General features: G+C 37.1%; 1 protein-coding gene, 2 long non-coding RNA genes and 1 pseudogene across 6 annotated transcripts; 1 reads left to right on the top strand and 3 right to left on the bottom strand.

The window, feature by feature from the left end:
• Window positions 1-215: 215 nt before the first annotated feature.
• Window positions 216-1,352, top strand: LOC147496952 (putative aspartyl aminopeptidase; annotated as a pseudogene).
• A 4,495-nt stretch (window positions 1,353-5,847) lies between these two features.
• Window positions 5,848-15,512, bottom strand: LOC147496949 (uncharacterized). Of its 3 annotated transcripts, XR_015196684.1 has the most exons (6): window positions 15,383-15,512; window positions 15,225-15,296; window positions 15,116-15,136; window positions 14,926-15,012; window positions 13,294-13,751; window positions 5,848-6,242 (listed from the first exon to the last, which is right to left on the bottom strand). XR_015196684.1 is itself a non-coding variant. In XM_086562503.1 (5 exons), exons 1-5 carry the CDS (start codon window positions 15,447-15,449, stop codon window positions 6,193-6,195), a joined length of 312 nt encoding a protein of 103 aa, XP_086418629.1. In that variant the 5' UTR covers window positions 15,450-15,512; the 3' UTR covers window positions 5,848-6,192. The 3 variants fall into 3 exon arrangements, 2 of the variants coding, with proteins under 2 accessions (XP_086418629.1, XP_086418630.1); XM_086562503.1 differs by lacking the exon at window positions 13,294-13,751 and having other exon boundaries at window positions 5,848-6,257; XM_086562504.1 differs by lacking the exon at window positions 13,294-13,751.
• On the bottom strand, window positions 9,563-10,452 carry LOC147496951 (uncharacterized). Its single transcript, XR_015196683.1, has 2 exons — window positions 10,220-10,452; window positions 9,563-10,108 (listed from the first exon to the last, which is right to left on the bottom strand). It is a non-coding gene; the product is annotated as an uncharacterized LOC147496951 (long non-coding RNA).
• LOC147496950 (uncharacterized) lies at window positions 10,549-12,847 on the bottom strand. Of its 2 annotated transcripts, none has more exons than XR_015196682.1 (3): window positions 11,876-12,847; window positions 10,751-11,798; window positions 10,549-10,661 (listed from the first exon to the last, which is right to left on the bottom strand). It is a non-coding gene; the product is annotated as an uncharacterized LOC147496950 (long non-coding RNA). The 2 variants fall into 2 exon arrangements; XR_015196681.1 differs by having other exon boundaries at window positions 10,554-11,399; window positions 11,508-11,798.
• Window positions 15,513-16,164: the final 652 nt, after the last annotated feature.

The raw sequence follows: 16,164 nt of genomic DNA, 5'->3' as shown, positions 1-16,164 counted from the left end.
ATTGGTGCAGCCGATCTAAAAGAGAGCGAGAGTATGAGTAAATGAGGAGGTCGCGGTATTGTGGTGCGACAAATGGCGCCGTCTGTGGGGACGATTAGTAAAATAGCTGCTCATCCAGAGACTCGAAGATCGTTACACCCACCAGCTTAACAAGGAAAAATCAATTTGTACTGTAACCAAAACCAAAACAGGGAAGATGGATACCAAAACACAAAATGGCGGCAATGCACAGTTTTCACTTCCTCAAATCTTATTCCTGTTCTCCAATCACTCCATCTTCTTTATCCCCAAAATACCCCTATTATTTCCCTCAAATTCCTCTTCGAAATTCTCATCATCCAACAAATCAACCAATTCTCCGGATTCGAAAGAAAGTTCAAAGATCAATAGTAGGAGACTTACTTGATTACCTCAACGAAGTCTTGACTCATTTTCACGCCATCATGAAGCAAAACGCCAATTAATAGCTGCGGGGTTTCATTTGTTAAAGGAGAATGATGCCTGGGATTTAAAGCCCGGTGGGTGATACTTTTTTACTAGGAATATGTCTTCTTTGGTTGCTTTTGCCATTGGACAAAAGTACAATGTGGGTAGTGGTTTTCATGTGATTGCTGCACACACAGATAGTTCGTGTTTGAAATTGAAACTGAAATTCTGCGAAGTCGAACTCCTGACCTTGGTCAGCCTCTCGCGTGTTATTTTTACAACTCTACCAAAGTCTGCGTCGTTGAAATCTGGATATCATATGGTGAATGTACAGACTTATGGAGGTGGTTTCTGGCATACATGGTTTGATAGGGATTTAAGCGTTGCGGGGCGGTTATTTTGAAAGCTAGTGATGGGTCGCTTTATTCACAAGCTTGTCAAAGTGAAAAGACCTCTACTACGCGTACCTACATTGGCAATTCATCTTGATCGGTTTTGTCGATGAACCGGGTTGCAGCGTTGATGAGATCAATGAAATGTCGAGTTGAATGTTTGTGACACTTTCATTGCCGCCTTTGGAGGGTTAATGATGAATTTATATTTTTTGGAAGGCTAGATAATCTCCAAAAGCTCTTGTTGGTTCATGGAATTTCCTCGGAGACTTGGCAAGTGAACATGCTATTCGGATGGTTGCTTTGTTTGACAATGAAGAGGTGGGGTCGATTCAAGATAAAGGAGCAGGTGTGCCCTACAAGGTTTCAGCCATGAGAAGAATAGTTGATTGCTTGTCTCGTGAGTATGTGCGTGAGAATGCCTTTGAGCGTGCAATTAATTCAATCAATCGATCGCTTATGTCGCCGAAGTTGGCTTCTACCTTTGTTTACGCCTATTCGAGTTGGAGCTTGGATCCGATGATATATTATTAAAAAAGATTTAGTGTTCAAAGATACATTAGTAATTATACAAGGGGCTTTAATCGGATCTATGATATTGGGATTAAAAGGGTGTGTCGATCGTTGGCTTCAACTATGGTCCTTTCACTACTTCCCTGCTCCTCGTTACTACCTTGGGCTTAGCTTGGAAGTTGGAACCATATACTCTGAATAATGAAGAAAGATCATGTTCTAGCATTTCTTAGTATCATCACTTGCGCATGTGAGTGTTCTATCCGCCGAGGCAACAAAGAGTGGTTCTAGTAGTCCCGAAAGTGGGATCAAATGTTTGCCTTCTCCAAGGATTGTATACAGTCTTCAGGGGTAGAAATATTTTTTAATAAGGAGGATTTCTTGGGTCGAAGTTTGGTATGATTTGAGCAAGGTGCCGAAATGGAATGAGCAAAGATACATGGGAGGTGTTTGATCCCCGTGACCGCTTGTCGGATGCTTAGTGTTTGACAATTGGAGAACAATGAGGATGGAATGTGGTGAAATTTACTTATGTGGCAATGGGGATAATTATCTAAGCTTATTGATTCAAAAGATGGTGATGAAGATAATGAGTTGGTTGAGGTTTTGTGACAAATGAGAATAATGAGGTTTCTATTGAAATTTGGGCCTTGTGAGTCATTCTACTACACCGGGGAGTTAAGAGTTGGTGGTGTCTCTGACATTAGTACAATCCTCGGTGGGGTAAAAAGGTGTTGCTGTTGCAACTCGATTGTGACGATGGTGACAATGGTGGGTGGTGACGATGGGTAAAATATGAAATGATGGTGTTGTTTTGGTGGTACTGATCGGTGGTTCCGGTTTGAGAAAGTGGTGACAGTTGTGCTGATCGATGGAAGGTGCTAGCGGTGATTAGAGATGGGTGCCTGGAACTAGTGGCTGTTGGTTTTAATTGTTGGTCTTGGTAGTGTTGGTTTGATGGATGCCTGGGCGTGTTGACTAGTCTGTGTTATTGGTGGTGATATCTGTGCTGTTGATTGTGATTTCGGTGATGTTGGTTTTGTTTGTTGTCACGGTAGTGGTGGGTGTTGGTATTAGCGCTAAGTTATCTAGGTGTCCGCGGACCCGGATGGGTAACATGGCCAACCATTGTGTCTATATTCTCGTAACTGCTCTCGATCAACTGTAGGGCGACGGCGTAGTTATTTGTATGTATTGGAGATGGAACCTTGGCTTCCACATAAAGTCTGGAGAAATCATAGTTGTGTTTCACAGCCAAAGTAAGTGCATGTGGAATGTTTGGCGAAATGCGCGTAAAGATGTTTGTTCTGTGTACATGTGAAAAAGGGAATCCTTCATGGAGGTTGCATAGATATAAGAAGGAAGTTGCATGCAATGAATAACTCGAAAATCCAGAGGGAACAAAGAGATCTAGAGTTTGGGACCGAGATCAACCGAGATTGGAGCCGTCCGGATACAAATGGTAAGACGATTACGTAAGAGATGCAGAGATACATATGGCGGGTTACTGAGAAAGAGAAAGATTTGCGTACCGCGGAACGAGTGGAGATTGAGCTGATATTTACTAGATGATGGTTGGTCTATTCTTATGTGGGAAGAGATAGAGATGAGCTGCCTTTAAGCCGTTAGGGGATGAGCCCTCCGCGAACCCTCGTCCGAATCAAACATGGGGGCAAGCCGAAGTTGCCCCTCATCGACTCCACTCCCGAAAGCGAGAGACAACGGGATGAGCCCCCGCAGATGACATCCGAATCAAACATGGGGGCAAGCCGATTCCCTCACCGCATCCACTCCCGAAAGGCAGATAGCGGGGATGAGCCCTCCGCGACAACCCGAAAGCAAACCCGAGTGGGATGAGCCTCCGCGGATCGAGATGCTAGAGATACATGGGGCAATGAGAGAGCCCTAACCGGGCGATAACCCGTCGAGCCCGTGGAGTTGAGCCTCCCGCGGATCGAGAGATGCTAGAGATACATGGGGCAATGAGAGAGCCTAACCGGGCGACAACCCGGTCGAGCCCGTGGAGTGGGATGAGCCTCCGCGGATCGAGATGCTAGAGATACATGGGGCAATGAGAGAGCCCTAACCGGGCGATAACCCGCCGAACCCGGTGGAGTTGAGCCCTCCGCTCGAGATGCTTAGAGATACATGGGGCAATGAGAGAGTTTAACCGGGCGACAACCCGGTCGAGCCCGGTGGAATGAGCCCTCCGCGGATCGTAGATGCTAGAGATACATGGGGCAATGGGAGAGCCCTAACCGGCGCATAACAACCTCGAGACCGCTGAGCGGGATGAGCCCTCCGCGTGATAGAGATGTTAGAGATACATGGGGCAAGGAGAGAGATGACCCAACCGGCGATATCCCTGTCCGAAGTGGGATGAGCCCTCCGCCGATCGAGATTTTAGAGATACATGGGGCAAATCTTGAGCTCATGGAGTTGGGATGAGCCCTTCACGGAAAGGCAAGAGAAAGAGGCAGGTCAAAGAGTAGCCCCGAAGCCTTTCAAGTTACAAAGAGATACGCGGACATGAGATCCGAATCAAACATGGGGCAAGCCGGGTTGGCCCTCATCGCTTCTTTCCGTGACAGACATCTTCCGCAGTTTCGGAGTTCCAAACTGCAATTGAAGGGACGACGTCCTTTGAAACGGGATATCGAGGTCCATGAGTAAGGGCAAAGGGATGAGCCCTTTGGCGGATACAATATTGAAGTTCTGAAAGGGTGAGACACTTCCACATAGTAGTAAGTTATGTGGAGGAGAGTTTATGGCCGACAAGACACTCGATGCGGTAGTGAATTTTGTAGATGAGTGGATAGGCAAGGGGAGACACTTCGCTAGCATGAGAATGGAGTTGAAGAGTGAGAGTGAAGGGGATGAGACCTTCGTGGATACGCTGGAGTTCTATGAATGAGAACCGATAAAGTGAGACACTTCACGCATATACAAGTAGCCGAAAGCACGCGGATATATGAGATGTCCCGAGGAGAAGAAGGCTACGCATGATCCGCGGACAATGTGGATATCTATTCGAAAAGAGACAAGGAAGTTGAGGACTTCTCCGGTCCGCCGTCATCGCCGCCAACCCGGAAGGGGCAATTTGTAGTAGCCATATTCGGGGATGTATCACATAAGTACAAAAGATCCCTGCATCACCGTAGTTATTGGGCCCCCAGAAAATGGGCCCAAGACCAAACTATGCCCTAGGAGTAACCCTAAAAGAGGGATATAAAAAGGAGGGAGAGGGATAGAAAAAAGGGCTGAGAATGGAGGCACATAGTGAGGGAAGAGGTGAACTACGGCGCTTGATCCCGAAAGGGTACGTGAGGCAACCTAATTGGTGCAGCCGATCTAAAAAGAGAGAGATTAAATAAATGAGGAGGTCGCGGTATTGTGGTGCGACATGCACAATCACTGTTCATACATCAACATAATGTATAATTAGTAAGAATACCTATTGGAGTACAAACAATCATTATTCATACAACAACATAGTGTATGAGATATGTTCACATATTTGAGTATGAACAATTGCCAAATTTCTTTTTTTTTTATAAACATAACACAGAGAGATGAAACTGGTATTTAAAAAAAAAAAATTATGTTTTATTTCTATAATAATAATGATGGGTAAAACTGGTATTTTAAAAAAGGTGAAAAGTCAGGTCAACTTATTTTGTCCTAGAGGGTTGCTAAAATTGAAATTGTGAGTTCATGGGTTATTTAATGCATGAATTTGTCCATGTGAGTTACTAAAAAAAAAATTGTGTCCTCCAGAGTTACTTTTTCCCAAAAGTGGTCATCTACCCTTTCGACTATTTTCTTGAAAAAAAAAACCCCACTAGCCACCCAAAAATACCCACAAATAAAATTGAACGAATTGGTAACCGATAAAAAAGAAATGAAATATTATATATTTTCCTAATCTCTTCGTGCTGTCTCACTATTCTCTCTATAGATATAGATAATAGAAAAGAAATATTACACCGCCCTCAAAGCCACCGCTATGCGATTTGGTAACTGAAAAATAATGAAACGTTGTATATTTCCTCATCTCTGCGTGCTCTCTTCCACTATTTTCCTCTATAGATATTAGAAAAAGAATTATTACACCGCCCTCATACCCACTGGCTATGCTGTTTATCTAGTAATCATGACCTTTAATAGGATTTCTTCTACTTGGTAGCACGGACTTTTTTAGCATGTTGTGATTGGCCATGTAAGCAAATAATTACACCTATTCAAATTAGTAATGTAACATTACTGCTGTGAAAGTGTCAAGAAGCGCCATGATCAAAAGTGTTTAAACACCAGATGGTTATAAACATAGTACAAAATATCCCAATATATCCCAATATTTGGGGATATCTATCCATATTTCAGAAAAAGATATATAAATATCACGATATGTTCAGAGATATATACGACTGCAAATATCGGTGATATTTCAACAGTATTTGTGATATTTTATAATATTTGGAGATATTTTACGATATTTGGAGATATTTTGTGTATATAATAATTTTATTTAATATTTACTATTATATTTCAAATAAATATAAATAATGTATCATGATATACCAAGAAATATCCACAATATCCACGATATTTTTCGATATTTTGGATATATCCACGATATTTGCATGTGAAACAATATTAAATATCCCCAAAGAGGAGGATATATCTACGATACATATCCAGAAATTGAATATCGATAAATACCCATATCTTGATATTTTGTACTATGGTTATAAATAACCCGAACAAAGTTCCTGATTAACCGAACATAATAGATAGAAACTAAAATAAAAAATATTAATTCTAGGCGGAAGCATCTCATGCAAGACTTGTGGCTTTTCAACTATTTAGTAGAACGTGTCCCAAATTCTCCACATGCACGGTCAGATTTCCCTGCAACAAATTCCACTGAATCAGAAACTAAAGCGATCAGAAGTATACTTCAAAATCATCAAAGACAGAAAATTTTAAGCACTTCGAAGCATAGTATACTAGTGATTATCAAAGTTGGGAAATAATAGAATTACTACACAGCGACAGTATTACTAGTGGTTAAATGAAAAAAAAAACCAACACCACAATAGAACCCTCCACTTCTTCTAAAAAAGATCCTTTTCTGGAGAGGAGCAAGAAAGGAGAATGCAGAAGACTAAAAAGGGTTACTAGAGTCGAGTAGTTTTGATTTAATCCGTCGGTGGACCTTTAATTGAATCAAATGGCCTTTGATCTCTTAGAATTATTGGAGACTTTAACTGTATTTCTATTATAAAGAAGAAAGGAGCAGACCACCTAACCAACTCGCAGTAAAGAATTTCATCACAACGCTATGAACACTACCCTAGTAGAAGTTCAAAATACGAGCTACTTTTCTACTGATGAAAAAAATTCAAACAATGGTATTTGAATTAAACCATGAAAGCTCACCAGGGCTTGATGGATTTATGGGGTATTATTTCCGTATTGCTGGAGTCATAGTACAAAATATCTCGATATATCGCGATATTTGAGGATATCTATCTAGATTTCAGAGAAAGATATATAAATATCACGATATGTTCAAAGATATATACGACTGCAAATATCGGTGATATTTCGATGATATTTACGATATTTAGAGATATTTTGTGATATTTGGAGATAATTGGCGATATTTTGTGTATATAACAATTTTATTTAATATTTACCATTATATTTCAAATAAATATAAATAATGTATCATGATATATCAAGAAATATCCACAATATCCACGATATTTGTCGATACTTTAGATATATCCATGATATTTGCATGTGAAACAATGACAAATATCCCCAAATAAGGAGATATATCCACGATACATATCCAGAAATTGAATATCGATAAATACCTATATCCTGATATTTTGTACTATGGCTGGAATATTATAAGTATTGATGTATGTTTTTTCATATCAGTCTTACTTTATCAAATCTTAATGTACCTACTTTTAACTCCAACTTTGAATCAAGGACCAAAATATCGCCGATATATCCTATATATCGCCGATATATATATCGGTATTTTGGTACACCAACATTGATATTTTTGATATATATCCACCGAATATAGAATTTTTTTTTCCGATATATATCAGAATTTCCGATATAAAACTTTATATCGCCGATATAATCAATATATCTGATATTTACGATATGTATCGGTTGACTTTTTGACCATTTTTTAATATAAATCCGATATTTCCAGTATATTTCCGATATTATATTTTCGATATTTTAAATAGTTTGGACTGGTCACCAAAAAAATAAATATATCCGATATATATCGGTTTTTGAGTACACCGATATATTCATCGATATCGATATTTTGGGCTTTGCTTTGAATCACTTTCCCCAAAGAAAAAAAATACTCTCATAATTCTGGTAATAAAACAATGAGCCCAACCATAGTACAAAATATCCCGATATATCGCGATATTTGGGGATATCTATCCAGATTTCAGAGAAAGATATATAAATATCACGATATGTACAGAGATATATACGACTGCAAATATCGGTGATATTTCGATGATATTTGTGATATTTGTAATATTTAATGATATTTGCGATATTTGGTGATATTTTATGTATATAATAATTTTATTTAATATTTACCATTATATTTCAAATAAATATAAATAATGTATCATGATATATCAAGAAATATCCACGATATTTGTCGATATTTTGAATATATCCACGATATTTGCATGTGGAACAATGTCAAATATCCCCAAAGAGGAGGATATATCCACGATACATATCCAAAAATTGAATATCGATAAATACCTATATCCTGATATTTTGTACTATGAGCCCAGCTATCCTGGGATATCCTCATAGGGATGAGCTACTGGTGCAGTTAGATTTGCTAGTATCCTGAGACTTCATTAACTGACCAAAACAGATGGTAAAGTGACGAAAATGTACATGCTTGAGTGCTCGTCTTCTTCCCAAGTTAACCTCTCTCTAATTCTCTTTAACATCAATCAAAATTGCTAGTGTAAGATCTACTCATCCACACCGCACATACTTCGAATATTACCAAGTTAGACTGTAGAATTAAAATATATGTTCCATTAATTTGAAGAAATTAATCACTGCTAGAGTCCTAGATCCGTGTTGATCTAGTTCCATATCTGCTTTCTCTTCTTCCAAATGAGAGCAAGTGACCAACCACTCAACTAACCAAACCAATCATATGTTACCTATAGCTTCATTGCACTTCCCAATTTTGATTTATCTCTCTCTAATTTTGATTGATGTTCACATGGTCATTCACGTTGATACTTACTACTCTAGCCTAAAGTTCTTAATACTTAATAAAAAGCTTCCTTAGGATTCCATAACCTATGCAAATCATTGTTTTGTTTTAATAAGAATTGGAAAAACAAAAAACCCAAACCTGGGATAGCCAGGCTCTAAAACAATTATTAAAAAGCAATCTCATAAGTTATCACACGGATGAAAACACACAAAAGAATCAATCAAGCTAAAGATAAATATCTGGGCAGTTAAATCGCTACTCGGTGGAGAGTAGGTCTACTCGGTCGGAGATTAATCGGGATTACTCGGACGATTTTTAAACCGCTACTCGGTGGAAGAGCGAGTAGGTCTACTCGGTTGGAGATTAATCGGGATTACTCGGGTGATTTTTTAAAACACTATATTTCTTTACAAATACATGTTACATATAAATTAACATTGAAATACCAATATGATAACTGGTAATTGACCACTAAAATTTATATAAAATTTTGTGAATTTGTGTAGCCAATATGGGATGAAGCAGAAGAAGGGTCAAATGAATTCTATAATAGCAGCAGTTTTAGAAACAAAGAAACGGAGCATAGACTGCTACAAGTCTACAACTATCAAAGTATCCAGTTAGATATTTGTAAATTGTAGGCTTGTAAGTTGTAACTTCAAACAACTTATCAGAGTATCAGTTATATATACAACTACAACTTATTGATATTGAAGTTGTAAGTTGCTACAAGTCTACAACTATCAGAGTATCAGTTATATATACACAATAGAGCCTCACAACCGTTTAGCATATCTGACAACCAAATCCAATGAAGCAGAATATAGCAAAAGTGCACGCCATAAAACAAATTAGCAGAATATATACCACTATCAGATAAAAAATGCTTAAAAGCACTTGAGCAATTCTCCGTAGTACTAGTAGAGTAGTAGAGTAAATTACTAATAGAGTAATAGTTCAAACTTCAAACAAAGATAATATGTTAACAACAAAAACTCAAAATGCCAGCAAAAACGTCCATGACTAATGACTACTAATCATCTCCAACTTCAATATCAATATCGTCATCACTTCCATTGACATCATCATCATCTTAATTTCCTTCACCTTGCTCTCCACCTCCTGTGTGGGCCTCAAAGTCCACCTCATCTTCTTCATCATCGGCTTCGTCACGAATTGTAACCGAGTTTCTGTTTCTATTCCTTGTACTTGGCCCCACATCAATATCGGCTCCCCTCGCTGCTCGAACCTGCTTCCAAGTAAGGTCATCACCTTCCACAACAAAGTCTTCAAACTGCGTCTCGCTCGGTATGATACAATCATCATTTTTATCAATTTCCTTCAAAAGAATATGATCACTATCACTGTCGGCCAATCTTTCTTTGAATCGCTTCTCTAGCATTCGATTGTATTGAATATAAACAAGATCATTCAATTTTGATTGAAGAAGGCAATTCCTCTTCTTTGAATATAACTGAAATTGAAATGAGAGAGGAAAGAAAGAAAACATATTAAAAATAATTACATAGTGATAGAGATAACCACTATATAACTAAAGTAGTTTTGGACACTCTAATGTACTTACATTATCAAAGGCACTCCAGTTGCGTTCACATGGTGATGCACTACATGTTTGCGATAAAACTTTAACTGCAAATTTTGCGAGGCTAGGAGCATCACTCCCATATTGCAACCACCATTCGTCTATATTTAACATGTTATGATGAATTGATGATGTTAAAGTCAATACTTGAAAAGATACAATAAAAAAACTACTAAATAAAATTATTATGTCAAATGAAAACTTATGAGGTTGCATAGTTGCTCTTCGACTTATGGCGGACTTTATTCCAAATGTCCCTTCTGCATCTCTATAAAATTTCAGTTCATCCATTGCAGCATCCAACTCGGACTCGGGTATAAGCACCGCCATATAGCTTTAAAAAGACCCGTCTTAACTACATTGTTTATCTCCATAAGAGCTTTAGTTTCCTTGAAATAGATTGATGGATTTAGATAAAACCCGGCTTCATACCAAAATGTTTGGAGTTAGTACTTAATATATACCTCAAGGCTCAAGCTGACATCCATGTAAAAAAACTTTAGAAGTTGTTACCTGCATGCAATGGACGATGGAGTTGATATTCCCACCTCTTATCAATAATGGTCTTCACCTTCGTCCATGTCCTTATGTCCAACCCTAAGTTCTTTTCAATTTGCCCCTCTGCCCTCTTCATAGCCTCATATAAATAGCCCATACATGGCTTCTCTTCTCTATCCACTATTCTCAAAACATCCACCAATGGGGCCATCACTTGACAAGAGTAATAAACATTATCCCAGAAAGACTCTTTTGCAACTATTCTTTCAACTCTCTTTCCATCGGATTTTTTTGCAAAATCACTATTTCTCCAATATTCAGAAACAAACAACACCTACACGTGGTGCCTATTCTCCCACATACTCCGCAATATGTAAAATTGAGTAACAAACCTAGTCACGCAAGATCTGTGTAACTCTCTACCTCCGGTCAACTTCCGCAACCAAACTAACACTCTCCCATGGTTATAGAGATAAACCACCACTACTTTAGCTTCAGATAATGCAGACTTTATTTTGGGCAATACGGTCTTCTCTCCACTCCCAAAATCTTGAAGCATCAAATTAATGCAATGCGCTGCACAAGGAGTCCAAAACATCGAGCCATGCTCTTCTTCAAACATTGCTCCCGCCAATTTATAGTTTGATCCATTGTCGGTCACAAACTATTGAAAAAAGAAATACATCATTAAATTGATAAATGGATTTTTAGTAACTTGTTTTGTACAATGTACACAACTAGTCAACTACACACAAATGTCTAAGTAGCTTACCGAAACAATGTTCTCAGCCCCGACTTCGACAATCACTTCATTAATTATTCTCACAATATAGATTGTTTCCTTAACTTCTTCTGATGCATCAATTGACTTCAAGAAAATTGTGCCTTTCGGACAACTCACCATAAAATTGATCAAACATCTATCATCGGTCCAAAAGTCAGACATAAGTGAACATCCATATAGCTGCCAGTGTGGTCTAAAAGAATTAACAAATTCTTGTCTCCGCATACACCTCCTTCAGCAAAGTCACCCGCAAATTATGATAGCTAGGCGGGGGCATAGCTATAAGAGAATAATAATAATAATATAAGCACAATATTTCAAAATAACTAAGTATTTTTAAATTCTAAATAAGTTACCTCTTCCATATTCTCCAATAGCATGAATCATTTTTGTGAAGTTTGGTGGGCGTACTGCATTGAAAGGTAATCCAACTTCGTATGCCCACTTTGTTATACAGAGCCATGCTTTTTTCTTCAAAACTTGCTTCTGAGGGTTGTTTTTATCCAAAGTAGATTGCTTCATATTGTCAGTTGTCAATAATTGATCAAGAGGACCTCTAACATTATCAATGGCTTTTCTTCTACCAATGGAAATACTTTGGTTTCTATTACCACCACCACTACAAATATCTTGTTCTTCTACTACATCATCATCTTCATCTTGTCTCTAAAGAAGGTCATGTACTCTAGCCTTATCAAGCTTCTTCTTTTTTACTTCCCGTAATATTGTATTGACTTTATGTTGAATCTTTATGGTCACCTTTAGACATGATGTCACATTTCCTTTCTTATGAACTAGATGTTCCTTCAACCGATTTATCCCTCCAGAAATCCTTTTATCACACAATGTATACCAAACAAATTTTTTGTTATTTGGGTCCCTACACTCACCCCATTCCCATGCCATATCATTCAACTTCCTCTTCATTGAGGTGGTTGTGGCAGCACTCGCAACGGGCTCATTCGAAGCTCTCGAAGACGACATCTCTAAATTTCAGAAAAAAAAAATCAAATGAATAAATCAGTTAACATATCACAGACTCACAGTAGATACTCGAAGCTCTATTTTTGTTCAAATATCACAGACTCACAGTGGTCAAACACTCGAAGCTCTATTTTTGTTCGACGCTCTCTGATTTCATTTTTAATTAATCTGACTGAGCCAAATTATGACCACAGCAGCACAGCTGCAATTAGAAACAATCTAGCTCTATATCTAAACACAGTCCAACCCATTTTCATAATTCATAACTAAACTTGGCATCAACCGTCCAACAGCTCTATATCTCTCTCCGTGATTTTTTATTTATTACAAGTGCATCAACAATTTCTTATTACAAGAAAAGGGACATGATGAGAACTTGAGAAGTGAGGGGAAGTGAAGAGAGAACTTGAGAAGTGAGGAGAAGAAAAGGGACGTGATGACTGATGAGAACTTGAGAAGTGAGGAGGAGAAGTGAGAAGTGAGGAGTGAGAGAAGAAGAAGAAAAAAAAAATGGAGAAGAAGAACTGTGCTAGCTTACCTGGAGAAGACGACGAACTGCTAAAGTTTTTGATTTCGCGATATTTCATTTTTTTGTTTTGATTTTGATTTCTCACTATTAACTCACCCGGGCCCGATTACTTAAAAAATGAAATATCGGCCGATTTCTCATCCCCGATCACTCATGGGGAGTAATAGGCTGACCGGATCGGCTAGGCACCGAGTAGGGAGTACTCGGCGATTTTATAGCACAGATAAAGACTCTAATAATCTTAAGCAATTCATAACTTACCTAATCTAGAAGCCTCAGCTACTGCCAAATCAACAATTTTTCCTTCTGTTTTCTTCACCCAAGAGTCAACCATATCACGCAAAATGTTAAAATTTTCCTCAGCAGTTATCTTCTTGCCTTTCTTTCCTTTTTTTTTTTTTTGATAGATTTTATCATGCATTTCTCGGCATATGTACAAATAGCGGTAACATCTTCCACCGGGCAAACAAGAATATCAAATGCTTTCTTGACGTTCTTATAAACCACTATCCCCTCCTTATAAGACCAATCTTCACACTTGAGAATTTTCTTCAAAAACGCATGGAGTGTTGTTAGCAAAGTAAAATTATACTGAGCAATGATTAATGTATAACAACTTGGATCTCTTTTACATAATTGTACTAATATCTCCTTGCGCTTTGCTAACAACTCCTCATCATCAAGCTCAAAATAAGTCAGTCGTGGGAAATAGTCATCACCTTTCATAAAAAAAAACTCAAAATTATAAAAAATTACCACTACTAAATGAAACCAACAGAAGTCATCAAGAGACGATATCACATAAAACTGGAACATAGAAAGGTTCAAGTAGAGTGTAGACGTGTCCAACTAGTTATTGCATTAAGAAGTACTAGATTAAGAAGAAAATCCTACTAAGACTGCTAGATCGGAAAGGATATCCAACGGAAACTTTTGGTTTATCCAATATTAACAAAAACCAACAATATCAGTTTCGACTTTAGAGGAATGCTTATATATTATCAACTTCCAAATGGTTCTCGAAAAGTAATACCCATTAGATATTGGTTGAGTTTGAGATGTTTCTTGAAACCCAAAATGATATATGAGCTATATCGTGGTAACTTGATACTGGTAATTAAATTTTATATTACATGATTATATTGTATAATCTCACAACTACACGGCTGACATTTAATCTAGTTCGGTTTGATTACAATTGGCTTGAACACATTTTGGTTTTTTCTTAAAAGGTTTTGAATCAAATTGGATACAAGTATTCTGGACTGATCCACTGGCAGCCTATAACAACAAACTACAGAAAAAAGCTCCATTTTATTTTCAACATGAAGAATGCAACAAACATATGCTCATGCAGATTCACAAACGCATTACACAGCGCACATTTTATTACTAAAAAACCTCCATATAATAGGCCCGGTGTCATAAAGCCATGAGGCACTGTCAATCACCCAGTATATCACTAGGTTAAAAGATCCAAAGAATCACCCAAAGATATCATCGCATGTTCATTATACCAATGAAGTGAAAATTATAACTGCATTATTCTTTCTTTCTTTTCTTTTGGAAATGTACATGTTGAAAGAAATTTCCGGATTGCGTTATATAGGTGCAGGCATGATCATGCAACATTTCACATTCGCATTGAAAAACAAGATCCATTTGGCAATGAAAACACAAACTTTAACCCATGCAAGACACTTTAAAGGGGAGATAAATAAAAATAAAATTGGTGTCCAAATGGACACTACACACATTACACGTTGATGCGGACAAAAAATATTTTTCACAAGAAGTATATAAAGTATATTGTAGTAACAAAGGTAGGTCACAATTCAATATGAATTAATCAACTAGAACGAGAAAGAACACAAGAATAAAGAATTTACTTACCAGGAAAAAAATTCATAAGTCCAGGGAAGAAAAATGCATAATCTGGAAATCCATCATCCCATTCGGGGAGGTCATACGCAACACGTGCTATAATACACAAGAAAAAGAAGCAATTGTGTATACATTGGAAAAATTGAAGATATAAGAAAACAAAAGACATAAAATATAGAACAAGTAGAAATTTGAGTACCTGAGGAAGAATCCGAATCACCTAGATATGGAAATAAAAAATAATAAAAATAAAGTCGATGGAATTAACGAATAAAAGTGATTACTTGAGGAAGAAAAGAAGTGATTACTTGAGGAGGAAGTAAAGTAGTCAAGACTTGAGGAAGAAATAGCAAAAGACGGATCATCTCGATTATCTGGATCTGGACATGGTGAGAGAAAAAATATAAATATAAATATAAATAAATAAAAGGAAATGGACTTTTGGTGGAAAAGAAAATAAATAAACCTATGTGATAAATTTGGTCCACGATCTCCCTCAAGTGATCATCATCATGAATTTCCACTGCGATCATCTTTAATTTCCTTCTTTTCTTTCCTACTTATTCTAGGGTTTAATCAACAAACATCTTATGGATAACCGCTGTTAAATGTCTTGGGCTGGATTTTAAAATTGTTGGGCTTTAATTAGTAGAAGCCCAAATAATAGTTGTTTTTTTTAGAAGCACATGATATCTATCACGTCTCTGATTTCTCTATAGTCTATATCTATATACCAAAAAAAAAAACCCCAAAGCTTGATGGTGCCGTTGAGATTGATTTTATTAAGAGCACATAAAATTGTTTTGTAACACCCCTATTTTTAATAATGTCCAATATTGTTTATTTGAGTGATTATAATATATTTTTTATTATGCCATAAATTAACAATTGAATTGGAACCAACTTTGAATGCAAAAAAAGGGAGAATAGTTTGTTTATTTTGAAAATGGCTTAAAAAAGCAAGTTTTTAAGTTTTAAAATAATGGGTAGAGATTTGATTAAAAAAAAAAAGTTTTGAAAACATTAATTGTGTAGAGATTTTATAAGTAAGAAAATATTCTTTTCTGAGGAAACAATTTCTTTATTAAGGTGAGGTATTATGGGAGAGAATGGAGGTGAAGATTTTTGTATAAAGAAATAAATGGTAGAAAAGTTGTAAAGATGGAAAGTTACATCATTCAAGGGAAAGCGAAGAGAAAGTTTGTTTGTTTAAAGATATGTAGATAATTTATTTCTATAGTTACTTCT

This window comes from Coptis chinensis, chromosome 5 (genome assembly GCF_015680905.1).
Source record: "Coptis chinensis isolate HL-2020 chromosome 5, ASM1568090v1, whole genome shotgun sequence".
NCBI classification, from domain to species: Eukaryota; Viridiplantae; Streptophyta; class Magnoliopsida; order Ranunculales; family Ranunculaceae; genus Coptis; species Coptis chinensis.
This window is presented reverse-complemented; position numbering and strand designations above follow the sequence as displayed.

Bases quoted from the DNA above. Each gene is read 5' to 3' on its own strand.
- LOC147496949 (XM_086562503.1), bottom strand. From the start codon at position 15,449: ATGATCGCAGTGGAAATTCATGATGATGATCACTTGAGGGAGATCGTG. The intron at 15,137-15,224 runs GTAATCACTTCT...TTCCATATCTAG, and splicing joins CTACTTTACTTCCTCCTCAA to GTGATTCGGATTCTTCCTCA. The intron at 6,258-14,925 runs GTAAGTAAATTC...TTTCTGATTCAG, and splicing joins ACTTATGAATTTTTTTCCTG to TGGAATTTGTTGCAGGGAAA.